Source organism: Aspergillus aculeatinus, assembly GCF_003184765.1.
Source record: "Aspergillus aculeatinus CBS 121060 unplaced genomic scaffold BO66scaffold_46, whole genome shotgun sequence".
Classification (NCBI taxonomy): Eukaryota; Fungi; Ascomycota; class Eurotiomycetes; order Eurotiales; family Aspergillaceae; genus Aspergillus; species Aspergillus aculeatinus.
In genome coordinates, this window is record NW_020291515.1 from 115,776 (window position 1) to 142,528 (window position 26,753).

At 51.3% G+C, this 26,753-nt stretch overlaps 9 protein-coding genes across 9 annotated transcripts; 5 read left to right on the forward strand and 4 right to left on the reverse strand.

The window, feature by feature from the left end:
- The first annotated feature begins 1,133 nt into the window (after positions 1–1,133).
- On the forward strand, positions 1,134–3,237 carry BO66DRAFT_394192 (transferase family protein). The gene has a single exon (XM_025647941.1). It carries the CDS (start codon positions 1,181–1,183, stop codon positions 2,825–2,827), a length of 1,647 nt encoding a protein of 548 aa, XP_025500741.1. The 5' UTR covers positions 1,134–1,180; the 3' UTR covers positions 2,828–3,237.
- A 1,402-nt stretch (positions 3,238–4,639) lies between these two features.
- Positions 4,640–6,496, reverse strand: BO66DRAFT_430937 (asparagine--tRNA ligase SLM5). Its single transcript, XM_025650556.1, has 3 exons — positions 6,200–6,496; positions 6,009–6,129; positions 4,640–5,936 (listed from the first exon to the last, which is right to left on the reverse strand). The coding sequence occupies exons 1-3, from the start codon at positions 6,466–6,468 to the stop codon at positions 4,680–4,682; spliced, it is 1,647 nt and encodes a 548-aa protein (XP_025500742.1). The 5' UTR covers positions 6,469–6,496; the 3' UTR covers positions 4,640–4,679.
- Positions 6,497–6,881: 385 nt separating this feature from the next.
- Positions 6,882–9,941, reverse strand: BO66DRAFT_330396 (uncharacterized protein; the record flags this gene model as incomplete). Its single annotated transcript, XM_025644052.1, has 2 exons — positions 6,882–9,677; positions 9,735–9,941. 2 exons carry the CDS (start codon positions 9,939–9,941, stop codon positions 6,882–6,884), a joined length of 3,003 nt encoding a protein of 1,000 aa, XP_025500743.1.
- An 878-nt stretch (positions 9,942–10,819) lies between these two features.
- BO66DRAFT_394195 (putative histone acetyltransferase (MysT1)) lies at positions 10,820–12,418 on the forward strand. The gene has a single exon (XM_025647942.1). The coding sequence runs from the start codon at positions 11,205–11,207 to the stop codon at positions 12,282–12,284; it is 1,080 nt and encodes a 359-aa protein (XP_025500744.1). The 5' UTR covers positions 10,820–11,204; the 3' UTR covers positions 12,285–12,418.
- A 166-nt stretch (positions 12,419–12,584) lies between these two features.
- BO66DRAFT_355839 (chaperonin-containing T-complex subunit CCT6) lies at positions 12,585–14,819 on the reverse strand. Its single transcript, XM_025644862.1, has 7 exons — positions 14,671–14,819; positions 14,504–14,598; positions 14,426–14,447; positions 14,325–14,366; positions 14,249–14,269; positions 14,022–14,195; positions 12,585–13,962 (listed from the first exon to the last, which is right to left on the reverse strand). The coding sequence occupies exons 1-7, from the start codon at positions 14,710–14,712 to the stop codon at positions 12,736–12,738; spliced, it is 1,623 nt and encodes a 540-aa protein (XP_025500745.1). The 5' UTR covers positions 14,713–14,819; the 3' UTR covers positions 12,585–12,735.
- A 118-nt stretch (positions 14,820–14,937) lies between these two features.
- sik1 (snoRNP complex protein NOP56) lies at positions 14,938–16,979 on the forward strand. The gene is made up of 3 exons (XM_025645899.1): positions 14,938–15,256; positions 15,325–16,444; positions 16,506–16,979. Exons 1-3 carry the CDS (start codon positions 15,093–15,095, stop codon positions 16,782–16,784), a joined length of 1,563 nt encoding a protein of 520 aa, XP_025500746.1. The 5' UTR covers positions 14,938–15,092; the 3' UTR covers positions 16,785–16,979.
- A 224-nt stretch (positions 16,980–17,203) lies between these two features.
- Positions 17,204–18,513, forward strand: BO66DRAFT_394198 (uncharacterized protein). The gene has a single exon (XM_025647943.1). It carries the CDS (start codon positions 17,439–17,441, stop codon positions 18,258–18,260), a length of 822 nt encoding a protein of 273 aa, XP_025500747.1. The 5' UTR covers positions 17,204–17,438; the 3' UTR covers positions 18,261–18,513.
- Positions 18,434–19,307, reverse strand: BO66DRAFT_394199 (cytochrome oxidase biogenesis protein, Cox20 subunit). The gene is made up of 2 exons (XM_025647944.1): positions 18,890–19,307; positions 18,434–18,814 (listed from the first exon to the last, which is right to left on the reverse strand). Exons 1-2 carry the CDS (start codon positions 19,242–19,244, stop codon positions 18,558–18,560), a joined length of 612 nt encoding a protein of 203 aa, XP_025500748.1. The 5' UTR covers positions 19,245–19,307; the 3' UTR covers positions 18,434–18,557.
- A 240-nt stretch (positions 19,308–19,547) lies between these two features.
- Positions 19,548–26,700, forward strand: BO66DRAFT_473828 (DNA polymerase epsilon catalytic subunit POL2). The gene is made up of 3 exons (XM_025653087.1): positions 19,548–20,346; positions 20,403–20,542; positions 20,591–26,700. Exons 1-3 carry the CDS (start codon positions 19,739–19,741, stop codon positions 26,530–26,532), a joined length of 6,690 nt encoding a protein of 2,229 aa, XP_025500749.1. The 5' UTR covers positions 19,548–19,738; the 3' UTR covers positions 26,533–26,700.
- The last annotated feature ends 53 nt before the right edge of the window (positions 26,701–26,753 follow it).

Genomic DNA, 26,753 nt, shown 5'->3' on the forward strand with positions numbered 1-26,753 from the left:
GTTTAGATGAAAGGGGATGAGAAGGGAGGGGTCCTGTGGACAGTGGATACATATCGTGTCTTCATCAAAGGCATCCGCCGCTCCCGAGCACCAGAGAATACCAAATCTAGGTCCCCTTTCGTTCCCCTTCCCCCCCCCTTTCGATGGATCTCACAGAAACACCTTCCAGAAATCGAATATTCGACGAAAGGATGGAACCAATATGCGTACAACGCCTAGACCAGACTTTCCGAATGATCCGCTAGCATGTTGCCCCCTCTCTCTCAGGCACCAGCTAGGAGAGCAGTGATGATAATGTGACCAGTTGTACATGTGGGTGTACTCTTCGGATTTAGCGGATGAGATTCTAAAATTGTATCGTACTCGTATTAGTAAGTCAAGTCAAGTCAAGTCAAGTCAAGTCAAGTCAAAGAAGGCATGGGGCCACGACAAAGAGTTAGAGCAACTTGGCCCCCTTAATGTGGACTTTTTTGCTTCGTCAAGGTTGAATACTCGAATAAGGATGTAATAAGGCGGGCACAGCCAATCCTTGATTATCATGTGAACACACGGCAGTATCTCACCGCTGATCCTTCCGCTTCGTGTTCTTTCCTCACGTGTCCCCGATCCACGAAGTATAGACACCCCCTCCTCTGAGTTCTCCATCAGAATACGTTGGTCGCCCCATTTTGTCGTACAATGTCGTGATCAATCGAAACTTCTCATTACGGGACTCATCCCAACTCGACTTGTTTCCCAGTTGGATGGACTACATGGAGAGAGGCTGCGGCAGCCTGGAGAACTTGGAGACATTGCGTTGTTGGATAACTAGATAGTGCAGCCACCGCCATTATGGCGTTCGCATCGCCCACTAACCAACGGTAGGGTAGTCACTGGGCACTGCTAATGAAAGTCTCGATCAATCCATTCCACCTTGGCGTTTCTTATTACTCGCGCCACCTTATCCAACGGCCAAATTAATGAGTCATGTTCTTTACAGGATTCGAAGTCGCACCGCAATCATTATGAGCCATCATGACTGCAAAGATGTCTCGGTTTGGCTTCTCGTGGCCAAAGAAAATGGTCGACGAAGAATGCACTGTATAATATAAAATGGGTGCGTGTATCGCGTCAACCAAAATGCGTTTGGTGGCGATGCATTCTTTGAAATCCTGCATCCAAGAACTTCAAACCAATCACAATGGCGTGCCACGAAACCACGAGATTGACGTGCGAGAGGCTTTACCCAAGCGCAAAGCTAAGCTCCGAGCGAATTGTGCCACTGTCATTATTGGACGCCACCACCGCGGACTACCTTGCGACTTGCGCGGCCTGGCTCTTTGAACCTCCTGCACGTGAACGCCAATCCGACCTGGTGGACCATCTTCGTCAGTCCCTTATCATCGCCCTGGACGCTTATCCCCACTGTTGCGGGCAGCTGAAAGCAGTGACCACAGTCAGCGATTGTACAGTACCTCACACTCAACGATTTGGTCGCGTGTCTGTACAGTATGGCACTCCTGATGACCCAGGCGTCGAATTTGTCACTGCACAATCTTCCGTGACATTGGATGAACTCCATCCTCTCTCTCGGACAGCTGCACAACCTTTGTGGGACTGCAGTGATACACATCTGAGCGAATTTGTGCCCTCAACACAACTCGCTAATCCACTCCGCAAATCTGGGGCCCGAGAAGACGGCGCCTCTCCACCCGTGCTGGCGATTCAGCTTACTCAACTCGTTTGCGGAGGGTTCGTCCTAGCAGTGAAATTCGCACATCCACTGGCGGATGCACAAACTTTGGTACACTTCGTCAAGGACTGGGCAAGCATTAATCGGGCGATACTGCGCAAGAGTCCTCTTCCTGTCTTGACCCCAGTCTTTCGACCGGACCAGATAGATGCTCTGGCTGCAGGCGACATCAATGCAGACACGCAGGATGAGACAATTATCCGGCAGACTGAGGACCTACCAATTCATCGCTATGACTGGTGGAATCCAGAACCTGGATCTATCCGGCCATCTGACGTCCCTGAAGCATTTCAGCACGATGTGATCGTCCCGGCAGGCAAATGCATACCCTGGTCCGAATGGGATCATGAAGCTCGCGTATCCTACTACGTCCTACACCTGACCCAGCGCCAAGTAGACATCATCTACGAACAAGCGGGAGGGTACACCAATGGTCGAATCAGTCGACACGATGCCGTCTTGGCTCACATCTGGGCGTGTATCAACCGCGCGCGGCAGATGCACGACGACAACGGCCCAGTGTATTGCGATCTTACCTGTGGATTGCGGCCGGTGTTCCATTTCAGTGATGCCTTTCTGGGGTCACCCATACTGATGGTGAATGTGAGCATGACGGGGAAAGAGGTGACCACGACAACTACCACTGCCAGTGGACAGGAGACCCTCTCTTTACCCCACATCACGCAGCGCATCCGCGAGACCATCACACTTATCAACAACCCAGCTAGCCTGGGAGCTTATTTACACCGGCTAGCGTTCGAAAAGTCCCCGCAGCGCATCTGGACAGGGTTCCTGGGTCGACGCCACACGATGGTGACGACGTGGGCACGTGCCGGTCTGTATGAGGTTGATTTCGGGCTGGGATACGGCGCAGAAGGCAAGGTTCGCTACGCCGAAGGTGTTCTCTCAAACCTGGATGGGCTTGTCTTGATCAAGGAGGCGCCACCCGCTCGGATCTCAGAGATGGGAGATCCCCCCTCGCTGACTACGTGGACAGCGCATGGTGTGGACATTTCATTGCATCTTCGGACAGATGACATGGAGCGGTTGCTTCGAGATCCATTACTGTTTCCCGGAATGCGACTTAAAGAGTGACTGGATACTTGAGGCAGTGCAATGTGACTACATAATCGCACACTTCATTGGGCTGGTAACTCCACTACTGTGGCTAAAGAGGCTAATTGAACCTCGTACCTAGAGTATCAACTATGATTGCTACCCAGCATTGCTACTGATTGGGGCTGGCTAGCCTTGATAAGTGCATTAGACTTGCCGAAGGTTTATTTCCACAATATATTGATTGACCAAGCAAGAAGTACTCTACTGTACATGACTGAATCATTTTGCCGTCCTCGTATAGGTTCAAGTCTTCGCATTCAAGTCAACCTGGAGACTCACCTGCGAGTCAGACATAAGCACTATCCAACACATATCCACCTTCCTTGTTCCCGCCCCCACAGTCCTACAATTAGCCACCGTCATATAGAACAGTTATATTTAGTGCAGACTAATCAACCTGTCAAACACCCAAGGCTTTTCTATCATATTACCTGCGCAGTTTGGATGCCATAAGCTTGGCCCCTCTACACTTACTATACCGTACGTACTCCGTCGCACCATCTATACGATATAGTATGTCAGCACTGGTAGCCACCCAGGCCCAAAACCGCATGATTCCCAAGTCATTCAAGAAACCCTGTTCGACCAGAAACTATGCATCCATTCCATCTCGAGCTTCTTTATAGATTACTACTCCATTACCCCCAGATACTCGCTACCCAGATGAGACACCCACCACCACAGATACTGTCCCATCAGGACAGATGACCCCCATCCCGACTAGTAGTAATATCTTCAAACGTGATACCAAACAACAAACCCAACAAACGCCCCCCCCCCCCACCCGCCCAAATGTAGCCCCAAAAACAAACCACCATTCGCAGCGCAAATAGACTTCCTCCTGCTCTTCCAGTGGCGTGGTAAGTTTTCCCATCATGATTCCACACCTCCCGGTCCCCGACCAGAATACGAGAAAAGGAACAAGAAACAAGAAACATACCCATACCAATGCCCATGCTCATGCCCATACCCATGCGCTTCTAAGACCGTTCAATCCCGTCTATACGAACTAACCCAGTCATTCCCCAAAATGTCTTGAATCTTAATCGCTCCAAGGATTTGCTCTATCAACCCACCACCCCCCCCCTATCCGAGTTGACGGTAATATGATCTTCCCCCCCCCCCCCCCCCCACCCCCCAAAAAAAAGGGTATCTAAACCGGAAATCTCGGAGGCTTAGCTTTGGTCAGACATTTATATCCTTCTAAGACATTGTGGCGGGGGGTCTTTTATTCTGGGTGGCTGGGCTGGGCTCGGGGGGTTTTCCCGATTACTACTGGGCTAAACGAAGGGGTTCGTAAAAGTAATATGGGAGTTTGGATCCTGCCCGAGTTCGCCGCGTCTTTTCTTTGATTGAGTCCAGTCTGACCAGTCAAGGTGTTGCCTAGACGGGGATGGGGCATTGCTTACCTAGGTACCTATGCACTGGCTTGGAAAGGTCGGTACCTGCCTGCCTTACCTACTACCTAGTACTTACCAATTACTGGATTGGGGGTGGGGGTTGAAGGAGCAGATGGAAAACAAGAATGGGGGGTGGGTGCTTTGGGATGCCAAGTGGTGGTGGTGGTGGTTGTAGCATATCGAATCAAATCTGCTCTTTACCTGGTACTGTAATTAGGGTGATTTTGAAGTCCATGCAAGTGCTTATTGCTTATGCTTATAGTTGTCATGCATCCCATCCCGTACTGGGGTAGGTATAACAAGATAGGTAGGTAGGTGTCTACCGGTGGTGAAAGGTGTATGTGTGCGTGTGTGGAGATTACGCTTTGCTCCTGTGATAAAAATACATGAATATACAATAGCTAGTTTCTTTTCCCAGGTGGAAAAGGCTAACAATCTGCCCGACCAAAGTAGCGAGGGAACGCTACCACGTCTCGCACACTAGGTACCCCGGCCAAGTAGCTCAAGAACCGGTCAAAGCCCATTCCGAAGCCCCCGTGCGGCGCCGTGCCCCAGCGTCGGAGGTCGGCGTACCATTGGAGATGGCCCAGGTCTTCCCCAGGAAGCAGATGGGGGTAGAGGGCTGGGGCTGGGGAGGATGACGACGAGTCGTCCGCTGGGGAGTCGCTCTTCCCGTCCTCATTGGCAGCAACCTGCTTGATCAAGCCGTGGTCACGCATGTTCTGGATGATCTCGGGGAGGCGGTGCTCGCGAAGAGACCCGCCTGCGACCTCGCTGACCTCGGGTAGGAGGAGGTCAAAGCATGCGACGGTTTCGCCGCCGTGACGGCGGCTGCTGTCTCCGTCGCTGGACGGTGCCATGTAAAACGGCTTGATGGCCTTCGGGTAATCGGTTACGAAGACCGGCTGACCGTGGTTCATCACTTCTACAATGTACTTCTCGTGTTCGAGCTGAAGCCCTCCCGTCCACGTGGGCGGGTACTCGAATGAGGCGCCGTCCGTGGCAACCGCCGCTTGAAGCTTCTCTATCGCCTCGGTGTAGGTCATGCGTCGCCACTTGGGCCCGTCCAACAGGGCGCGCCAGCGTGCGAGTAGGTCAGGCCTGGTGCTGCCCTCCTTGCTTTCTTCCACAGGTCCCTTGTACGAGATGAGTTCCTGTGCGACGGGGGTGTCGTAGAGCCGCCGCGTGAGGTCGCGGAGCAGGTATTCGACGAGATCCGTCAACGAGTCTAAATCGTGCATGTAATTCGCTTCGGCTTCCAACATGTAAAACTCGCTGAGGTGGCGCGGCGTGTCGCTTTTCTCGGCCCGAAAACTGGGCGACAAAGTCCAGACATTACCTAGCTCGGCCGCGTAGGCTTCCAGGTGTAGCTGGGACGAGACAGTAAGGTATTTGGGCGCGCGGAAGAAGTGCTCGCCCTCGGCGGGGGGTGCTGATCCCCCCAATACTACCTTTGGCAACACGGTGAACGTCTCACCTGCGCCTTCGCAATCCGACGACGTGATCAACGGCGGCTGCACCTGTACGAATCCTCCATTCGGAGCATTTCGAAATACATTTCCAAGCTGGTATAGGACTTCGGATCGGAGCCGGGAGAGAAGTGAGTTGAAGGGGGTGCGCATGCGGAGGTGAGGGATTTGACGAAGGAAGTCGGCGCTTTGGTATTTCTTCTGGATGGGGTAGGTCTGGCATAGAGCTTGTCAACAGAGCTGCCCTGGATTAATGACTTCGTACAGCTGGAGAGGATGTCAGCCTACCTCGGCATCTGTTTCACCTATAATGTGTACTGATGTTGCATGCAGCTCATGCGTCTGGGACTTGCCTGGAGGACATGCCTTCCACACTCCTGTGATTTCAAGCGTTGTTCCCTTGGTTAGCCTGTAAAGATAGAATCGAGATTAATTGACTTGTCGACTCAATAGGAAAACAGAGATCAGAGGGAACATACCCAGCGGCCTGCGCCGCACTCACCATAGCCTGCAGAGCCTCGACAGTTGATCCATCGGCGAATTCTACAAAGGAAAAGCGCTTGTGTTTGCGAACATTATTGATGTATCCCTGTAATTTGATTTCTTGGTCTTCCAGACTGTTGGGTCCTGTGCGGTTTTTGTCGAGGACTTGCGCGCACCGGAGAAGCGGAGGGCCGGAGACCGTTGTCGCGGGCCTAGAATTGAGCCTCGCAAAAGATGTGGCGAATGACCGACGCCAGATCCGCATCTTTGAAGGAGGAAGAGGAGTAGATAATGAATGTAACTGTAGCTACACTGGCAGAGTAGATCCCAAGTCAAGCTCCAGGGTGCGCGTTGCGGAGAAAAAAGGCGGCAGCCGCCCGGCATGATGATTCAGCTCCGCCCGCCGTGACCGGACGCTGCAAGCTACGGAGTAGAGACTACCTTATAGATACGCTGTGCCTACAACTACTGCTGGTGTTCGCTTGAACAAAGCATTAAAAAATGAATACCTAACTGCTAGTTTTAATTCTGAGTAGAGTGCTATCATCAGTCTTGAATGAACAAGAAGTCCCAATAAGAAAAACAAATCCTCAGCCCAGCCGGAACGCACAATTATAGCGAATCGCAGTCATATCAAATAGCACGAGCCCGAAACAATTAATGCTATATTATGAATCATCACATGGAGGATCCCTGCTGCTCATAGGCTTTCCGTTCCTCTTCGATCATGTCAATAGCGTCAAGCACATTAGCATCTGCAGCTGCAGCATACACTGCGATGCGCTGCAGACCGCCATCGCTTGCACCACCATAACCCAAATCAACCAACGTAGCCACGCATGCATCAATGCTGGTTTGCCGCATGGTTGGAGTCAGCTGTGGCTGGCTAGAGGAGCCTTCGGGCTCTCTGTGATGTCTAGCACGGTGACTCAAGCCTGGCCTTGGGCGGCCAAAGGAATTGTGAGACGGCCCGGGCTCTGCTTGGCTAGAACCTACACCATGACCCTTCCAGGATGAGTGAGGATGCTTCATAGATCTCGAACGTCGACTATGGCGACGAGGCCCAACCTGACTCTCAAGCTCGTCTGGCACATGGTGACTTGAGGAAGGGATCTCTACCGGCTTAGCATCATCGCCGCTGGTTTCCGGAAATGTACCCGGAATGGTCGACGACGACGATGAAGATGTTAATCCAGCATCCAGACTTTTGGGGCCGTCGTCTGGGGTTTTACTCTGAGCCGGCGCGGTCTGATGACATTGCATAGCACGGAACTGCGCTTCTAGCTGCGAAATCGGCGGGAAGCGACGCTGCTCGACCTCTGCAGTCAAATCTGACAAAGTTGATGGGATGCTGTTCGACCTTGATGGCTGCGGAGAACCCTCAGGGAGGAGTGATGGATAAAGGATGTTGAGCTGATCAGCATCATCATCTGATGAGATTTCCAGGCCATTCATGGAGGACACCACATCGCCTCGCTTGCGATTATGGTTGGAGCACAGGTCCGCCACCGTCAGGGGCACCGCGCGCTTCGCGGAAGCCTCGTCGACACTGTGCCTTGCAGGTGACGCCACGGAACCCTGAAGCTCTGATGGCCGTTTTGTAGGGGCAGTAGCACTAGCCACTGGCTGATTTGATTCGGGTTGCGACTGAGATTTCTGTGGTCGTAACCCGAGAATGGGCGAATGGTCACTGAACTCCAGGTTGATGGCATGTCCGTCAATATGTTCTCCCTGTAGAGCATCCAAAGCTGCCTTTGCTGCATGTACTGTTGGGAACTGTAGGTATCCAAATCCAGCATGTTTCCCAGTTTCAGATTCTTGGGGGAGGTGGACGTCAACCAAAAATCCTTTGGAGGCAAAAACGTCGGTAATCATCTTTTCACTGACGTCAAAGCCTACATTACCAATGAACAATGCGGTACCCTCTTCGGAGGGTCGCACTCCACGCGGTTGACAAGCGGCGGGAGGGACATCCGTGGAGCCCATGTCATTGTCAGCTGGCACATCCAAGAAGTTCGTGAACCCGACTGGGTATCGGCCTTGGTGTCTTCCTCGATGTAAGTGTGACCGCAAGTCTAAAGGATGATGGTTAAAATGAAAGTGAGGTGGTGGTGATGGTGGAGGAGGGGGTGCAGAGGGGTAGCCATTGCGGAGCTCCGGTAGTGTTGAGAATGGCCATGATGGAGGGACTCCTGGAGGTGGTTGCCAGTGCGGAGGTGGCGGATGATGGAAAAAAGGAGGAAAGGGAGGTGCGCGTGGATGAGGATGAGGATGAGGAGCCGGAGGTGGGTAAGGGTGAGGGCGGCGTCGGGAATGATGCATGGGCTGCATAGGAGGCTGGACATTGGGGAAGCGGATGGGTTGAGTCTGACGACGAGACGGCTCTGAGATCGGATCACTGGAGTCGAGATTGCTAGACATCCTAGGCTGAGCCGCACTTTCCTGCAACCCGGCATCCTTTGCCTCGTTTTTCTCTTTCGTAGTTGATTTCTCTGTTTCGAGGCCCTTAGTTGAGTCTGTTGTTTCAAGACTGGTCTCCGTGCTACGTGCTTGCGTGAATTCGGGATTCCTGTCTGACACCAGATCATCCGAGCTCCGGTGCTCTGTGGATGTAGCAGAAGATTGCTCATGTGGCCTGGTCCGATTGCAGCCAAGCTCTGTCTCGAATGCCTCAAACAATGTGTGGCCAACGTTGCCAAGTTCGGACGCCATGGAGCGCAGGCTTTCCACTGTGCTCGTGGCCGTGGGAAGCTCGCTCTCTAATATGTGGGCCGCCTGTGCAGTCACTGCTGGAGAGTTATTTAGGGAATTAGTCACTTGTCTGAGCTGAGCTTCTACGGCTGCAAGAGCTCCCTGCACGGAGGCCCCAACATTTTCAGGTATGGCCCTCTGAGCGTTTTGCAGTTGTCTCTCAATCTCAGGCAATCTTGACATTAACCCAGAGCTGAGCAACTCAGCCCCGTCAATCAAACTATGCATTGCGTGAGTAAATGCTTCGGCTGCATTCTGAGGCCTGGCCGATCTTGACTCTGAGTTTGACTGCGACGACGACGAGGAGGAGGAGGAGGAGGAGGAGGAGGAGGATTCTGCGGGGGGTGTAGGACCAGTTGCAGGCCGAGAAGCACTGAGAAACTTGGCCATCTCAGCCTCGAATGCAGCCAGGAGCGATTCGGACTCCTCGATATCAGCGGCGTGAGCATCTCTCTGTGGAGAATCTGAGCCTTCTGCTGTCTGGTGGGTGGTTGATGCGGAGGGTTCTGCAGGTGTGGACTCGGTTGTCGCATCATTCATATCCTTTGTCTCCCGTGTTTCCTGCTTGCATTCGAATGTCTTCCACAGCTCCGTGACTGAGTTTGACCGTCGAATGTCAAAAATATGCATAGGTTCGAGGGCCGGTTGGAGGGCTGTGATAGGTTCGAGTTCTGCATCAACGGGTTCCTCAAGTCGCTGTGAGAGCTCAAGAGAAGAACCGACCTACCATTATACAACATGTCAGTACTCAGATCAACGGTCAAGGATTGGAGCTCGTACCGTGATAAGCTCCCCATCATCTTCGTCAAGATACGTCAAGCGGGCTCGCGGATGGCTGGAAGATAGATTATCATATTGAGATGCCGACAGCTGCACGATACCCCGGCGTCTCGTTGGAGACAGGGGGCGGTCTAGATCTGCGGCCTCATTTGGAGATGACGATGGTGAGGACCGGTGAAGATCTCTGATTTGGAAAGGCTTCAACATCTCTGAAGCTAGCGGGCGGTCGCGGGAGAGAGAAACTCCGTCCCAAAGTCGCCAGAAAAGCAGGTTTCAATCAGAGACGATAGATGATCGTAGTTTGTAGGTCCGAGGTCGCAAAGGAGCGATATCGATATCCAAGGAAGAGTGGACCGCACGGGATAGGCAGCGAGCGGGTAGATGCAAAATGTCGATGTCGAGAACTGACAGAGTGACTATTTGTAGATAAAGAGATAGAGACCCTGGAAAGGTGATAAGGAGGGAAAGTTGTGGAGGCAAAGGAAGTCAATACACAGAAAGCCTATAGTCGTCACTATTGCTGCTGCCTATGAGCGGGTGATTAGTAGTAGCAGTGGTGGTGTTGGTGGTTGTACCAAGTCAGGTCAGTCGTCGTATGTAATCTACTAGGCAGCTTGGATTTGCCTCCAGTCCAAACAAAAGAGTTTCCGTGAAAGAGAGCAATCATCGACAGTACAACTGAATACGAGCGATTAAGCAAGGCAAGCAGGATCCAGGCAGCGATATATTGGAGACATACTCGAGGGTATGGGGGAGGGGCAATAGGGATGATGTGAAGAAGGTCGATCAGACAGTCTCCAATGAGGATGAGGGAGGAGGGGGGGAACACTTCAAGATTGGCCGGGTCCTCTTCAACCTCAGTTTCCAGTCTCACACAGTCAAACAGTCAAACGGTCAAAGTAAAATCAGTTCAATCAGTCAATCAACCAACCATTGGAGAAGCTGCTCCGTTCATTTTCCAGTTCCCAAAGCATCCCCCGCCTTTGAGGTCTGCTGATTGGCCCGGGGGAGGCCCGTCAAATGACCCGTTCATCATCGCGGCTGCGAATTAGTACTCTACATTCTACATTAACTATAGTTAGTATCTTCTATATGCCATTACCACTACAAAGATCTGAATAGAGTCGGAAACATGTGCAGACGAATATTCTGAACAAAAGGCGAGATAAATCGGACAGTCAAGACAGAATACCCTACTACATGTGTTGGTTCAATAGGAATTGAATCCTATTCAGGCTAATCAATCCATACCTAGCGATCCCGATCTGGGAGTACATTCGACAACACACCTCCTACACTCCAACACCCATTTCAATGGCCAACACACGGAAACACGTTCACATCACATCCTCACCGGCATAGAAGGGGTCTTCCTAATTCTTTCCTCCAACATCGCAAGCCCCCCGCTCCCTCCTCAATCGCAATTCTGAAGCCTAGTGCTCCTCCTCGTGCTGGATTTGCCTGTCTTCAATGGCCGCCGACGATCCCGCGACGCGTGCTGAGCCGCCCTCCACGACCGAACGTAATGTGAAGCACGTCGTACTGGGTGATCTCCTTTTCCAGACCTGGTACCAGTCCATATACCCGGAGGATCTAGTCAGTAAGGATACAGACAGGTTGTACGTCTGTCGCTGGTGCTTCCGTTACTCGTGCGACGAGCACGCCTACGCGAAACACACGCGCCTTTGCCCACACCGGAAATCACCACCCGGGGTCAAGGTCTACGAGCAGGGAGGCTACTCGGTCTGGGAGTTGGACGGCGAACATCACAAGCTCTACGCGCAGAACCTCTCCCTGTTCGCGAAACTGTTCCTTGATCACAAGTCGGTCTTCTTCGATGTCGTGTCCTTCTTCTACTACCTCCTCGTTTTCACCGACCCCGCCGACCCCGATATCTACCATGTGCTGGGATTCTTCTCGAAGGAAAAGCTCTCCTGGGATGCCAACAATCTCGCCTGTATCCTGGTCTTCCCCCCGTACCAGCACAAGCAGCTTGGGAAATTGTTGATGGGGGTCAGTTATAAGATTAGTGCCTGGGAGCGCGACAGTGGGTTGATCGGCGGGCCGGAGCGACCTTTGAGCGAAATGGGTCGCAAGAGTTACGCGCGCTTCTGGGAGGAGCGTGTGGCCAGACACTTGCTCTTGCATGGTTGGAAGGCCGAGGACGCAGAGGAAGCTGCTGTGCCACAGAAGTCGAAGTCCCCTAAGGGCCCGAAAAAGAGACCCGCCCATGAGCTCATGACAGTGCAGGACATTGGTCTGGCAACGGGCATGTTGACCGAGGACGTCATCACAGCTCTCAGGGGCCTGGGAGTAGTTCAGCCGGCCACGCCGGCCAAGAAGCGGAAGTCAAAGGATTCATCTGGAGCGACTAGCGCTGGGGGTGACTCAATTGTAACAATACGAAAGACAACCGTCCTCGAATGGGCCAAGTCTCATCATATGGCCCTGTGGGATCCGGTTAAAGATGAGGGGTTTCATGGTAAATGGGCTCCGACCGACTCGGACGAAGAGAGCAATGGGGACAGTAATGAAAGCGGCGATGGATAGTCTCTCTTGCAGCTATGCTCCTTTCTGTATGCGCGTCTGTGGAACAGCGCCCTTTGTATTACTACTATCTACATACGCTACTGACCGTATGGAAACGCCATGTACGATTGGATCCCGATTCAATAACTCCGCAGAGCAAGACTGGCGTGTATATGAATCCTAGACCTTGCGAAGGTCCTGAGAACAACGCCGCGGCCGAGGACAGATCAGAAAACCTCCATGAGCACATATCGAACCGAATTATGGTAGCTTAGGCCAGTAAACCGGTACTAATTTCTGGCGGAGTGCGAGCTCTGTGGATTATATTCGATTTAATTAGGATGTGCCAAAGATGCATTAGTATGGCCAATTTTGAGCCTACTTTCGACGTAGAGTATTTTTCTAACCTGCAAACCGATGAAGAAATTCACAGAAGTGCTTTACATGATATACCTTGTCTGTAGAAGCCACATTACTCGTCCATACCACCAGGTCCTGACTGTCTGCTCATTTGACGGGCCTTGAGCAACTCATCGCAAAGTAGAAGGTTCGAGGCAATGCCCGTGCTGGAGGCAATGCAATTGCGCAACACACGGAAAGAGTCAAAAACACCCTCTTGCACAGGATCCATCGGCTCGCCGGTGGTCAAGTCCAGACCGGCGTTGTTGCCGTTGGCGAGCTCGTCTTGAAGCATCGCCAGAGAGTCCTGGATATCGTGGCCCGAGTTGGCTGCAAGAGTCTTGGGAATGATCAAAAGTGCATCGGCGAAAGCCTGAACACCCCATTTGGCCTTACCCTTAACAGTCTTCTTGAAGGCGTCGGACGACAGGTGGCCGGCGCAGGCCACTTGGAACGCACCGGCACCGGGAACGACACAACCATCGACGATGGTGTTGTAAACGGAGCGCAGACCGTCACGAACAGCGTCCTTCACTTGCGCAATGGTGTGCTGGTTGGGGCCCTTGATGAGGATAGTCACGGACTTAGGATCCTTGACTTCCTCGACGAAAGTGTACTTCTCCTCACCAAGCTGGTGCTCATAGACAAGACCAGCCCAGCCGAGAACATCGGGGGTCATATCCTCCACGCTGTTCTGTGCGACACCACCGCAAATAAGCTGGAGACGCTCCATGTTTCTGCGCTTAGCTCTCCGGAGAGCCAAGATTCCGTTCTTGACAAGGACATCCAAACTCAGGGGGTCGATTCCCTTCTGGTTGATCACAACGAAGCTCTTCTTAGGATCGTTGCCGCAAACAAGCTTCTTGAGCTCCACAATTTTCTGCAGCTTGGCATCCACAAACTTGCGCTCACTCTCCACCAACTTGTCTCTTTGCTCAGCAGAAGAGTAGTAGAAACCGGAGTTGATTTCAGATTTCTCGTACTCCAAGCTGACGTTCAGTGTCAAGATGAAAGCATTCTCCACACGCTTAGGCATATCGGGATGTCTGGCGCCGTGGTCAAGAGCGAGACCACGGATGAGCTTGGTATCGGAAGAGGTGCGGTGTTGCATCGTCATAATCTCAACCATGTGCAAATCGGGCTTCTCAGGAGCTCTGTGGATAGCGAGGACGGCATCGACAATATCGGGGGTGAGCTTCTCAGCGAGGGCGCTGTTCAGTTTTGTGCTGAGGGACGTCCGGGCGACGGACAGTAGGAGTTCTCGGTCGATGGCTCGCTCGATCTTGAACTGATCGAGGAACTATATGCCATCATACTTCAGTATGCCGAAAGTGTAGAAATTTCTCTAAGATAGCATACCTTGAGAGTCTCGTTCTTTGCAATCTCATAACCATCCGTGATGACTCTAGGGTGCAGACCCTCGGAGATGTAACGATCTGCCTGCTTCAAGAGCTCTCCAACCGACAGGACAACGGACGTCGTTCCGTCGCCAGTAATATCATCCTGAGCTGTCGCAGCACGAGCGATCATAACCTTCGAGACATTTAGAAAGGGGCTTTCGATATATGACCGGAAAGGTAGCTTACAGCCGTGGGGTTTTGAATTTGCTATTGAAATTAGTCTCTAGTCGATGGAAGAAAGCGCTGACCAAGATAGACTTACCATCTCACGAAGAAGAACGTTGCCATCTTTAGTTAATTTGATCTGATTGAGACTCTGTTGTTAGACCTTCGCTCGACCGGTTGAGAGGAAATAAATCATACTCCGCCTGCACCGTCCACCAACCTATGATTTGTTAGCCTATTAAGAAGTTGGGAAATTATCAGGGACACCAAACATACATCTTCAACGTTCCAGAGGGACCAAGATTAGACTTCAAGACATCCTGGAGACCCTCACCAGCGCTAATGTTCACTTTCAAAGCCTCCGCTCTCCGCTGTGAGCCGTTAGTCTCTGCTAGGCCACCGAGGGGCTATTGTGAGGAGGGGGAGGGGAATGGATTTCATACCCTCGACTCGGCCTTGGGGTTGAGTAATTGCGTCGCAGACATTTCTGCAGAGGTATTGAATGACAAGCAACAAGGACCCAACGAAAGGACTTGAGATTAAACCAGCTTGCTGTTGCTATAGGCCCGATAGAGGATGCCCGCACTGCCAGAAACCTTAGCGGTGGTGTTTGCCGTGAATGCGGTGAGCCTTTGGTTTTGGCAAAAAGCCCACATTCTGTGTTCGCACTAGCGCCGCTGCGAAAAAAAAGAGCTCCGACGGCTCGACTCTGCAAATCTACCCTCCTAGGCTTTTCTTCAACTCCACGTCGCTCCACGCCCCGGTCTACGGTCGCAAATTCCTGGGAAATTGAGAAGCGGGCTCAGTCGCTCGCACGTGAAGGACCTTTTCTTACATTTTTTTGGGCCTTGATCTCAATTTCGCTATGGCCGACTATCTTCTCTGGGAGGGCCCTATCGGCTACTCTCTCTTCAAGGTCGCCCACCAGGGTGACAGTGTCGGCAACCGTTTGAAGGAGGTTCAGGAAGGCGTTGATGACCTTGCTAAGTTCGGAAAGATGGTTGAGCTGGCCAGTTTCCTGCCTTTTGAGTACGTCAATCGGGCTTTGAGGGGGATTTTTTGCCTTTTTTTCCCGCCAGAATACTGACCAAGTCCAGGAACAACAAGCAGGCCCTCAGTGAAATCAACGACATCTCGGAAGGTGTCGCCTCGGATACGCTCGTCTCTTTCCTCGAATTGAACCTTCCCAAGCCCAACAAGAAGAAGAAGGTCGTTCTGGGTCTGTTGGACAAGGCTCTTGCTGGAAGCATTAAGTCGGCCTTCGACTTCGTCGACTGCGAAACCGGCGAGACCAGCGAGGTTGTTCAGGATATGCTTCGTGGAATTAGACTGCACGCCACTAAGCTGCTCAAGCAACTCCGTGAGGGTGATATCGACACTGCCCAGCTTGGTCTCGGTCACGCCTACTCCCGTGCCAAGGTTAAGTTTTCCGTTCAGCGCGACGACAACCACATCATCCAGGCCATTGCTATTCTCGACCAACTCGACAAGGCCATCAACACTTTCTCGATGAGAGTGCGCGAGTGGTACTCTTGGCACTTCCCTGAACTTATCAAGATTGTCTCGGACAACCAGCGCTACGCTCAGGTTGCCTTGTTCGTCAAGGATAAGAAGGATCTGACTGATGACAAGCTGCACGATCTTGCCGCCCTCGTCGAGGATGATGAGGGTGTTGCCCAGAGCGTCATCGATGCTGCTAAGCACAGTATGGGTCAGGAGATCTCTGAGACTGATATGGAGAACGTGATCTCTTTCGCTCAGCGTGTTGTCAGCCTGTCGAAGTATCGCAAGTCTCTCCACGCCTACTTGGTTTCTAAGATGAGCGTTGTTGCTCCTAACCTTGCTGCTCTGATTGGCGAGATCGTCGGTGCTCGCCTCATCTCCCACGCCGGAAGCTTGACCAACCTCTCCAAGTACCCCGCCTCTACTGTGCAGATTCTCGGTGCCGAGAAGGCTCTCTTCAGAGCCTTGAAGACCAAGGGTAACACCCCCAAGTACGGTCTCCTGTACCACTCGTCCTTCATTGGCCGGGCCGGTCCCAAGAACAAAGGTCGCATCTCGCGCTTCCTTGCCAACAAGTGCTCCATCGCCTCCAGAATCGACAATTTCTCCGAGGAGCCCAACACCAAGTTTGGAGAGGCCCTGAAGGCCCAGGTTGAGGAGCGCCTGGAGTTCTACGCTACTGGCGCCGCACCTACCAAGAACGAAGTTGCCATGGTACGTATATAGACGTTGCTACTTCCATCCAATTTTAGCCATATACTGACATAACGTGCAGAAAAACGCCATGGATGCTCTCCTTGCTGATATGGACATCGACGCTGAGCAGAGCGACGATGAGATGAAGGATGCTGAGTCCGACAAGGAAGACAAGAAGGCCAAGAAGGAGAAGAAGGAGAAGAAGGACAAGAAGGAGAAGAAGGAGAAGAAGGAGAAGGGTGAGAAGGAGGACAAGAAGAAGAAGCGCAAGTCAGACGTTGGCGAGGGCGAGTCAGAGAAGAAGAAGCGGAAGCACGACAGCGATGCTGAGCCGTCCAAAAAGAAGAAGAAGGTCTAGAAGCACCAGCACCACCAAGTCTTGGGACAGGAGGGCGTCATTATTGTCGAGGCGTTGTCGGGTTGATTTATTCTTGCCATCTATGTTCTGTTTTCTCCTTCACGACGTGACGGGCTGGGTATTTGTAAATTATTCGATTGAGGCCTGTGTCGTTCTAAAATTTCCTTGTAGTTCTGCAAATCTAAATCGGGATTTTCATATACTTTCCTTGCTCCTTCACGCCACACAAATCAAGTGCTTTGTTGTTTGAACAGGCATCCATGATTGATTGATTGATTGACTGCTAGACTAGCTGCACGTTGACGTTTGCTCCGTCAGACATTGCTTATTCATTGTCTGTCGGAGGGACCGCCTGGTATAATCCAGGCCAACCAAGCAGCGCCAAACCCCCTCACTTCACCTCACCTCCAAGGATAATCCAACCCTGTTGTACTCTAGCCCCCCCTCCCCCTTTCTTCCTATCATGACAACAAATTGCCCGCAGCTTCCTCGCCATGATGGCTTCTTCTACTGTCTCTGATATTGATCCATCAAAACGCTGACCAACGTCTTGCCGGAAGCCTACAAATTGCTGGGTAATTCTTCCAACCCAAACTACTGGCGCTCGGGCGCTGTGATGCCCCCACATCCGCTTGCAGATTTCGCCCCGCGATGATGTCTTCGAGTTTGACGACGATGCCCTTCAACTCCCCTAAGCGCAAGAGGGCATCGTCAGAGGATACCGACCAGTACAGTCCATCGTCACCCACATCTACTGTCTCGATCCTCAGCCTTCAGGAAGCCAGACTTCGAGAAACCGAAGACTTGGGAAGGTACAGTCCTCGAGCGGTAGTGGCCGGTCGCCTAGGAGAACTGGCCATCCGTGGAGACCGTCTGTCGACTCCCCCAACTCCTTATGGTTTAGATCAGGGCGCTGTCACGCATTCGGTGCCGTCGGGATGCTGGCCTGTTCTATACGACTCTATCTTTGGGCCTCGCAAAATGCCCGAAACTGGCTCTCACGCAGAAGATCAGCCCAATCTAGACGAGTCGACGGAAAACACATGCCATCCCCAGTCTGATAACCCCAATACTGGCATCTCCGCATCGCCTAGAAAAAGGCAGTCAACCCCGAGTCCCTGCAAGAAGAAGAACCCATCGGTCACATCTAAGATTCGCAGCGCGAGAAGCTCACCACCGCTCACCGGCGATGCGCTTGAAAATCCGCTTACATGGCATGACTCGGAGATCACTGGACACAACCCTTCAGACCCGAGTGATGATGGCTACGGGATAAATGGCATCGGTTTTAAGCCTACTGCGGCCATCGCATGGGCCAGGTCGCAAAAGAGGCAGAAACAAGTCGCAGAATGGAAAAACCGGGAAGCAAGAGAGGCACGAGAAAAGCGACGAGAGCGACGCGATGGTGCCGATTTGGATAAAATCCGAAGCATTCAAAGTGGTGCCATACAGAAGAGGGTCAAGTTCAACATGTGATGATATAGGCAACCAAGCCCACGGAGGCAATTGAGTGCGATTCTCAAACAATCTAGCAGTTTATTTGAAGGCTACTGCTTCACCTCTACCTAACGATCTTGCACGGAAAGATGACTGATTGTGAGGTCACTGCTCGATGCGTTGGCATTAAAATAGCCGAAGCGAACACGAGGACATGGATGGAGCTCAGAATAGAACAATATGTATGTACCTGACATGCATACCACATGACATATAATAATATACAATGATTTCCTGAAAATATACTCCAAGACTCCGCGCAAGGTGCAATTGACTCTACCAGAACTTGTAGTTGGAAGGGTTGGTCCAACTCTTCCGTTGCCTCTCTTCTTCCGCCAGGCGCGCGGCCTCCTTTTCCTTCTGCTCCTTCTCGCGCTGCTTCTTGAGTTTGAGCTCCTTCATCAGCTCCACAGCCTGTTTCATGCCGTCCAATTCCTGTACTCGACGTCGCTGGCAGAATTCATGTGTTGCGAGGGCGGTAATGGCAAATGCGCCCACGGCCCAGTTACAGGCAGTCCAAATCTTGGGCAGCCCTGATATGAGGAAACAATAAGTAAGCCAGTGTTCAAAGAATGACTAGTTAGGGCGAGCTGGTGTGATCAACTTACCTCCAATGACACCCCTCACCCCACCTATACCGAACCCGGCGCCGATTCCGATGAGCAACGAATCCCGAGCACAGGGTGCTTTGTAGAAAGACGTAGCATTCTCCAACGACATTGACTTCATAGCTTCGGTGACCGTGATGTCGGCATGCTTCTTTCCGGACTTGATCCCAGCAGAAGGAAGTATGTTGACAGGCTCTTCAGGGTTTCCAAATGCGTCCCAAAGTTTTCCGACTTGCGATTGAGGTATCTCATGCTTCAGCTTCTTTTGAGATGTGAAATCCGATGCAGTATTTTGCGATTCCGGCTCCCTTTGCTCCGGAGCAATGGTTGTGGAGCCCCGCGTATCGTCTGCCATGATGTGATTTTGTTTGAACTCAGTTGCAGCAGCAGCAGCAGCAATCACCTTACGGTATTGCGGGCGGAACTTCTTCGCAGAGAAACAATAAGGCCGCGGACATTCGGACGATTCCGCGATCCGAGAACCTGCCCGGCGGCACGACGAAAGCGGTTAGTTTCCCCGTGACAAGGCGATCGGCCAATGGCACGCGTAAAGTAGAAACGCGAACGCGTTGGAATGGCGCAGGTCGAAATCTAATTTACTCTGGTGGGCTCCGCAGCATACAGTGTGGATCGGGTCGATTCAAGTGCAATCGAGATACTCAACTTTACAGCCAGTCTTGAATTATTCTCCTACTAACAATAACCACTCTAGCGAAGGCTGCGAAATTATGTGCCACCCTTTCCCTTATTGAAACATCAACCTCTTATTATCTTTTTTCCATGTTCTATCGACATCATCTCCGCATCTTGCAGTGATCCTCAGGCCCGGCCGGTGGGCACGTCGTCGCAATGCCTTCAAGAAAACCTAGCAAATTCGGCAACAAGTTCCGATCTGGGGCTGCTTCGTTCAACCCGAGACGGACGAAGACCGTCGAGTTCGCGTCCCTTAGATCGACAGAAGCTACGTCTCAAGATGAGAAATTCGAGGCCATCCGGCTGGCGAACAGCATTGACGAGTCCTTGGGCTTTCCGCGCTTCGAGGCCGGTGAGAAGCGAGTGGGTTGGCTCATCAACATGCACAGCACATCGATTCAGGATCCGAATGTCCCCGGTGGACGCGCCGGTGTCGATTATTACTTCCTCGAGGATGGCGGCACCAGCTTCAAGGCGACAGTCGAATACGACCCCTATTTCTTGATCGCCGTGAAGAAAGGCCACGAAGCGGAGGTTGAGGAATGGTGTCGCAGAATGTTTGAAGGGCTCGTCAAGAAGGTGACGCGCGTGGAGAAGGAGGACCTTTCGTTGCCGAATCATTTACTTGGGCATCGCCGGAACTATCTTCAACTAAGCTTCGCCAATGTCAGCCACTTGCTGGAAGTACGAAGGACCATCTTGCCTCTGGCGGAAAAGAACAAGAAGAATGCGACAGCGATGGATGCTTATGTGGAGATGTCAAGGTATAGTCTGGAACCCATGGATTCTATGGCCATTGAAACTGACTGAGTTATTGAAGCGGCAACGCTGGCTTTGACCTCTTTGATGATGAACTAATTAACGAGTCACGATCTAATGCCAATATGAACGCGAGCGACTTTATTGTTGATATTAGGGAATATGATGTCCCTTACCATGTCCGAGTTTCTATTGATAAAGGTAGGTCGCTTCTGCTCCTTCAAGGTCGCTCGGCTAATTGTTTCGTAGACATTCGCATAGGAAAATGGTACACAGTCGAGTCGAAACACGGAGTTATCTCACTGAGCTGTATAGAAGAGCGACTCACTCGTGCCGATCCTGTCATTCTCGCGTTCGATATCGAAACGACTAAATTACCTCTCAAATTCCCGGATTCCGTGATTGATCAGATCATGATGATATCTTATATGATTGATGGCCAAGGCTTCCTTATCACAAATCGAGAAATTGTGTCTGAGGACATCAACGACTTCGAATACACGCCAAAAGCCGAGTACAACGGGCCCTTCATGATCTTCAATGAGCCAGACGAACGGAGCGTCATCGAACGGTTTTTTGAGCATATCAAAGAGGCGAAGCCGACGGTCATTGCCACATACAACGGTGACTTCTTCGACTGGCCCTTCGTTGAGGCACGAGCTAGCGTGTTGGGCATCGATATGTACAAAGAGATTGGCTTCCGGAAGAACAGCGAGGATATCTACCAGGCCGACCACTGTGTGCACATGGATTGCTTCGCTTGGGTCAATCGTGACAGTTATCTTCCTCAAGGAAGTCGTGGCTTGAAAGCCGTCACTGTCGCGAAGCTTGGATACGATCCTGACGAGCTCGATCCAGAGCTGATGACTCCGTACGCCAGTGAGCGTCCCCAGACTTTGGCGGAGTACTCCGTGTCCGATGCCGTGGCAACATACTACTTGTATATGAAATATGTTCACCCTTTCATCTTCTCCCTTTGCACAATTCTACCTTTGAATCCAGACGACACTCTGAGGAAGGGAACTGGAACGCTTTGCGAAATGCTTCTGATGGTGCAAGCATACCAGGGCAATATCGTCCTACCCAACAAGCATAAAGATCCCCCAGAAGCTTTCTATGAAGGCCATCTGCTCGAGTCGGAGACTTATGTTGGAGGGCACGTCGAAAGTATTGAGGCTGGTGTTTTCCGAAGCGACATACCAGTCACCTTCAAGGTAGACCCGGCTGCTGTGGATGAACTTCTCCGTGATCTTGATGCGGCTCTGAAATTCAGCATTGAGGTCGAAGAGAAGAAGTCAATGGATGATGTCACCAATTACGACGAGGTCAAGAAACAGATTTCTGACAAGTTGATGGGCCTCAAAGAGAAGCCGCATAGGGATGAGGTTCCTTTCATTTACCATTTGGATGTCGCTTCCATGTATCCGAACATCATGATCACGAACCGGCTGCAACCAGACTCCATGATTGAAGAGTCCAACTGCGCCGCTTGTGATTTCAACCGGCCCGGCAAGACCTGCGATAGGCGAATGCCATGGGCTTGGAGAGGTGAATTTCTTCCTGCAAAACGCGACGAGTACAACATGATTCGCCATGCAGTTTCGAACGAGAAGTTCCCCGGAAGGTATAAAAATAGCCCAATGAGGATGTTTGGTGACTTGAGTATTGAAGAGCAAGCCGGTATCGTCAAAAAGAGACTGCAGGATTACAGTAAAAAGATCTACCACAAGATCCACGATAGCAAAACGATAGTCAGAGAGGCTATCATTTGTCAGCGGGAGAATCCGTTCTATGTCGACACTGTTCGCAGTTTTCGTGATCGAAGATATGACTTCAAGGGGAAGCAGAAGGTCTGGAAAGGCAAGACTGAGGCCCTGAAATCGTCTGGTGCATCGGCTGCAGAAATTGATGAGGCGAAGAAGATGATTATCTTGTATGATTCCCTGCAGCTTGCCCACAAAGTCATTCTAAACAGTTTCTACGGTTATGTGATGAGAAAGGGTTCTCGATGGTATTCCATGGAAATGGCTGGCGTGACATGTTTGACCGGAGCTCGCATTATTCAGATGGCACGAGAGCTGGTTGAACGTATCGGTCGCCCTCTTGAGCTCGATACTGACGGTATCTGGTGTATGCTTCCTGGTTCGTTTCCCGAGAACTTCACCTTCACTCTAAAGAACGGCAAAAAGCTCGGTATCTCCTATCCCTGTGTTATGCTCAACCACCTTGTGCACGGAAGCTACACCAACCACCAGTATCAGACTCTTGTCGATCCAGCTTCATTCAGATATGAGACCCACAGTGACAACTCTATCTTCTTCGAGGTTGATGGGCCTTACAAGGCGATGATTCTACCCACTTCCAAGGAGGAAGATAAGAACTTGAAGAAACGTTATGCTGTTTTCAATCATGACGGGTCTCTGGCGGAACTGAAGGGTTTTGAGGTCAAGCGTCGAGGAGAGCTGAAGCTCATCAAGATTTTCCAGACCCAGATTTTCCGCTTCTTCTTAGAAGGGTCTACGCTTACCGAGACTTACGCCGCAGTAGCTAAAGTGGCTGATCGGTGGTTAGACGTGCTGTACGAGCATGGTGCGACTCTGGCCGATGAGGAACTGATTGACCTCATTTCTGAGAACAGAAGCATGACCAAGACGCTCGAGGAATATGGGAACCAGAAGTCGACATCTATCACAACCGCTCGACGCCTCGCAGAATTCTTGGGAGAACAAATGGTCAAAGATAAGGGCTTGAACTGCAAGTATATCATTTCTTCGAGGCCAAGGAACACTCCTGTTACTGAGCGAGCCATTCCTGTAGCCATTTTCTCGGCCGAGGAAAGTGTCAAACGCTTCTTCTTACGAAAGTGGCTGAAAGATGACCCTGGTGATATGGATCCTCGAACGGTCATTGACTGGGATTACTATCTCGAGCGCCTGGGCTCCGTGGTGCAGAAGCTCATCACCATCCCAGCTGCCCTACAAAAGATTCGAAACCCTGTGCCCAGAGTGGCACATCCGGACTGGCTGCAGAGGCGTATCAATCAGAAGGATGACAAATTCAAGCAGACGAAAATGACAGATATGTTCACCCGGTCAGAGAAGACCCCCTTGACAGACATCTCCACAAACATCCTTGATCATCGCGTCCAACATACTGGTGACCTGGATGAGGTGATTGGCAACTCCACACAGAAGTCGAAATCGTCACCCGAAAGCAAGGTTTCTCAAAAGAGAAAGCACCCTGAAGGTCTTCCCAAAACCTCCCTTGATCCGTTTGCTACTCTACCAACCAAGATGCCATCGATTACAGATGACTACGTTGGATTCCTGAAGTATCAGAAGCAGAAATGGAAAATCCAACAACAGGCTCGGATCCGTCGCCGTCAGCTGTTCGGAGAGAGGGTCAATGTTACTACCGATTCCTTGAGCAATCTTTTCCGGAACCAGGCGGAGCTATTGTATATCAATACATGGCAGGTCTTACAGCTTGCTGAAACATCGCGGCCTGGTATTGTGCGAGCATTTGTCCTGATCGATCGGAAAGTCCATGCACTCACTGTTAAGGTTCCCCGACAAATATACGTCAACCTGAAACAGGATTCTCTTCCCGATGTGGATGTCCCTGACTGTGAGGTTGAGAAAGTCAACCATACATTACCAAATGGACATCCGTCAGTTCATTTATTCAAATTGACATTATCGGAGGAGACATACATTCGCGAAGCCAACAAGATTGATATCCTTCTGCAACACCCCAGTGTTGAAGGTGTTTATGAAAGGAGCATTCCTCTCACCGTTCGCGCAGTCCTCAAACTCGGCAGTATTTGTACATTCGATGAAGAACAGCGAGGCGTTCTCGGAGAAGGCTTGGATAAGGGATTCGACCTCTCAACTCTCTGTCATACGAATACCGATCAGCCTTATCTGCTAGACGCTCCTATGGCATACCACTATCTGTATCATGTTACTTCTGGCGACAGGCAGATATTTGCCATCTTCTCCACGGCGAAGAATGAGGCTCACATCGTTATCCTTAATCGTACCCGGGACGTCCAAGGCCTTCCAAACGTCGATAAGATTTACGCGGAACTTCGTGCGCGCAGACTGCAAAATCTAGCTGCGGACAACACACAGACTGCTTTCGAGTATCAGGAGAAGCTTCATTTCAAGACCACGCAGGTGACCACAAGGAGGAAAGCTCACTTGGAGGTTGGGGATCTGATCAAGAAACTGAAATCCGAGGAGACTCAGCCTGCCATTATGGTCATTCAGTCTCATCAAAGAAGCCGCCTATGTCATGACGTGCCCATATTGAAGGAATACCCTATTTTACCTGTGAAGCCTGAGGTTTCAGACATGGAACTTCCGCCCTTAGGTTGGCAGACTTTTGTTGCTCGGCGCTTGGTCACACATTATCTTTATCTCTCTGCTTGGGTGCAGCATATGACCTTGCTCGCAAGGTATGGTGATGTTCCTCTCTGCAATCTGGAGAACGACGATCCTCGCTTCATGATCGATATCTCCTATGCCAGGCGTCTTCAACAGAATAACGTTGTGCTTTGGTGGTCCTCGAACCCTAGGCCTGACCATGCAGGCTATGAGAAAGACGACACAACAGGCCCTCTGGAAAAGGTTCCAATGCCGTCCGTAAATATGCCGAACGCATATACAACTGTGTGTATTGAGCTCGAAGTGCGCAACCTCGCCATCAACACGATTCTGACCTCATCCATCATCAACGAAATGGAGGGAGCAGATACACTGCTGGCATCATCTGGCACATCAGCTGACGCGAATGGAGGGGTGCTCTACTCGGAGAAGGCATTCACTTCAGCCGGGGCCGTTGTTCTTCGGGAAATGGTGAAGAACTGGTGGACTGAAGCTTGTGATGGAAACAGTATGGCTGATATCATGGTGCAGCATCTGATCCGATGGGTGGAGAGTCCTGCTTCCTGCCTATATGATCAATCACTGCACCATTATGTGCGCATGTTGTCAAGGAAATCGTTCCAGAGACTGATGGCCGAATTCAGGCGAGTGGGTGCAAACATTATCTTCGCAAGCTCCACTCGCCTTCTACTCCACACCACCAAGACGGAAGTGGGCAACGCCTATGCATTCAGCCAGTACGTCCTGAAGTCCATTCGGGCGAATCCGTCATTCCACTTCATCGACCTCGAGATCAAGGAATACTGGGACTATTTACTCTGGTACGATGAATACAATTATGGTGGCAAAGGATGCCAGGAAGTGGCCGAGTCCGACGAGCAGCCGTTGGAGACGGTCATGCATTGGCAGCTCAGTCGGTTCCTACCCACGCCCATGCAAACTATCTTCCATGACTGGGTAGTCGAGTACATCGAGTTGATGCACGGTCTGAAACGCCCTGATAACGACTCTTCGACTCCTCGGATGACGCAGATCCCCATTGGGCGTCCGAGTGATGAAGAAAGTGAAGAAATCTCGGCTATTCTCGCCGAGAAGTTTTCTAAACCGTTGAAGAAGCAGATTACGGGTCTTATTCGCCGACAGCGGGATGAATTGCTACACCCGGAGCTGGCATCCGACTATGCTTTTCCTGTCCTTCCTGGTGTGCTTTCGAACCCCAATGACGAGAAACGCAACCCGGTTCTGGAATTGGTCAAACTGCTGATGCAGGTGCTCAGTCTGTCCAAGACTACCACAATGGAGACACGACTGCTGCGTCGGGAGCTACTTGCGCTGTTTGAGATCCGAGAATTTAGCAAAGAGGGTCGATTCGAGAACCCAGGAGCAAGCTTGAAAATCCCTGAGCTCACCTGCAACGCCTGTTGTCTGATTCGAGACCTGGACTTGTGCCGAGATGAAGATGTGCTTCCTGATCCTGGCACGGAGTCGAACAAATCTTCGGTGAAACCTTGGCGCTGTCCCTTCTGTCAAACCGAGTATGACCGGCTCGCGCAGGAGGAGACCCTCATTGGCCAGGTGCAAGGATTTATTGTTGGCTGGCAGACTCAGGACCTCAAATGCTCCAAGTGTGGGGGATTGAAGATCAGTGATTTCATGGAGCATTGTTCGTGCAGCGGGGTGTGGGTGGAAACGATGAACCGCGGAGAGATTGAGAAGAAGCTACGGCTCCTGGATAGTGTTGCGAAGTTCCACAACCTCAAGCTGCTGGAGACTGTCGTGGGGGAAGTTCTAGGACAGATGTAATATGGTTGGTCTTTGTGCTCAGCGTTAGGTTCAGGTTTGTTGGTGACAATACCCTGCTTGGTAAATTCTGATAGGAGGATAATAGCTTTGGATACCTTGGCGTTCAAGGGGCGGTTAGCATAGCCTTGCGCATGAGCTTTCTTGTATATAGTCATAGATCAAGTGGATACATAGTCGTGGATTGTGGCTAAATATTCTTTTGGTTGTTTTCCTTGCGATTT

Coding starts and splice junctions, on each gene's coding strand:
- BO66DRAFT_394192 (XM_025647941.1), top strand. CDS start 1,181: ATGGCGTGCCACGAAACCACGAGATTGACGTGCGAGAGGCTTTACCCA.
- BO66DRAFT_430937 (XM_025650556.1), bottom strand. CDS start 6,468: ATGCGGATCTGGCGTCGGTCATTCGCCACATCTTTTGCGAGGCTCAAT. Junction 6,130..6,199: donor AGTGCGGCGCAGGCCGCTGG/GTATGTTCCCTC, acceptor CTATCTTTACAG/GCTAACCAAGGGAACAACGC. Junction 5,937..6,008: donor TAGGTGAAACAGATGCCGAG/GTAGGCTGACAT, acceptor GCTCTATGCCAG/ACCTACCCCATCCAGAAGAA.
- BO66DRAFT_394195 (XM_025647942.1), top strand. CDS start 11,205: ATGGCCGCCGACGATCCCGCGACGCGTGCTGAGCCGCCCTCCACGACC.
- BO66DRAFT_355839 (XM_025644862.1), bottom strand. CDS start 14,712: ATGTCTGCGACGCAATTACTCAACCCCAAGGCCGAGTCGAGG. Junction 14,599..14,670: donor ACCCCAAGGCCGAGTCGAGG/GTATGAAATCCA, acceptor AACGGCTCACAG/CGGAGAGCGGAGGCTTTGAA. Junction 14,196..14,248: donor AAATTCAAAACCCCACGGCT/GTAAGCTACCTT, acceptor AATGTCTCGAAG/GTTATGATCGCTCGTGCTGC.
- sik1 (XM_025645899.1), top strand. CDS start 15,093: ATGGCCGACTATCTTCTCTGGGAGGGCCCTATCGGCTACTCTCTCTTC. Junction 15,257..15,324: donor GCCAGTTTCCTGCCTTTTGA/GTACGTCAATCG, acceptor GACCAAGTCCAG/GAACAACAAGCAGGCCCTCA. Junction 16,445..16,505: donor CCAAGAACGAAGTTGCCATG/GTACGTATATAG, acceptor CATAACGTGCAG/AAAAACGCCATGGATGCTCT.
- BO66DRAFT_394198 (XM_025647943.1), top strand. CDS start 17,439: ATGTCTTCGAGTTTGACGACGATGCCCTTCAACTCCCCTAAGCGCAAG.
- BO66DRAFT_394199 (XM_025647944.1), bottom strand. CDS start 19,244: ATGGCAGACGATACGCGGGGCTCCACAACCATTGCTCCGGAGCAAAGG. Junction 18,815..18,889: donor GGTGAGGGGTGTCATTGGAG/GTAAGTTGATCA, acceptor TCCTCATATCAG/GGCTGCCCAAGATTTGGACT.
- BO66DRAFT_473828 (XM_025653087.1), top strand. CDS start 19,739: ATGCCTTCAAGAAAACCTAGCAAATTCGGCAACAAGTTCCGATCTGGG. Junction 20,347..20,402: donor GCTTATGTGGAGATGTCAAG/GTATAGTCTGGA, acceptor GAGTTATTGAAG/CGGCAACGCTGGCTTTGACC. Junction 20,543..20,590: donor CCGAGTTTCTATTGATAAAG/GTAGGTCGCTTC, acceptor ATTGTTTCGTAG/ACATTCGCATAGGAAAATGG.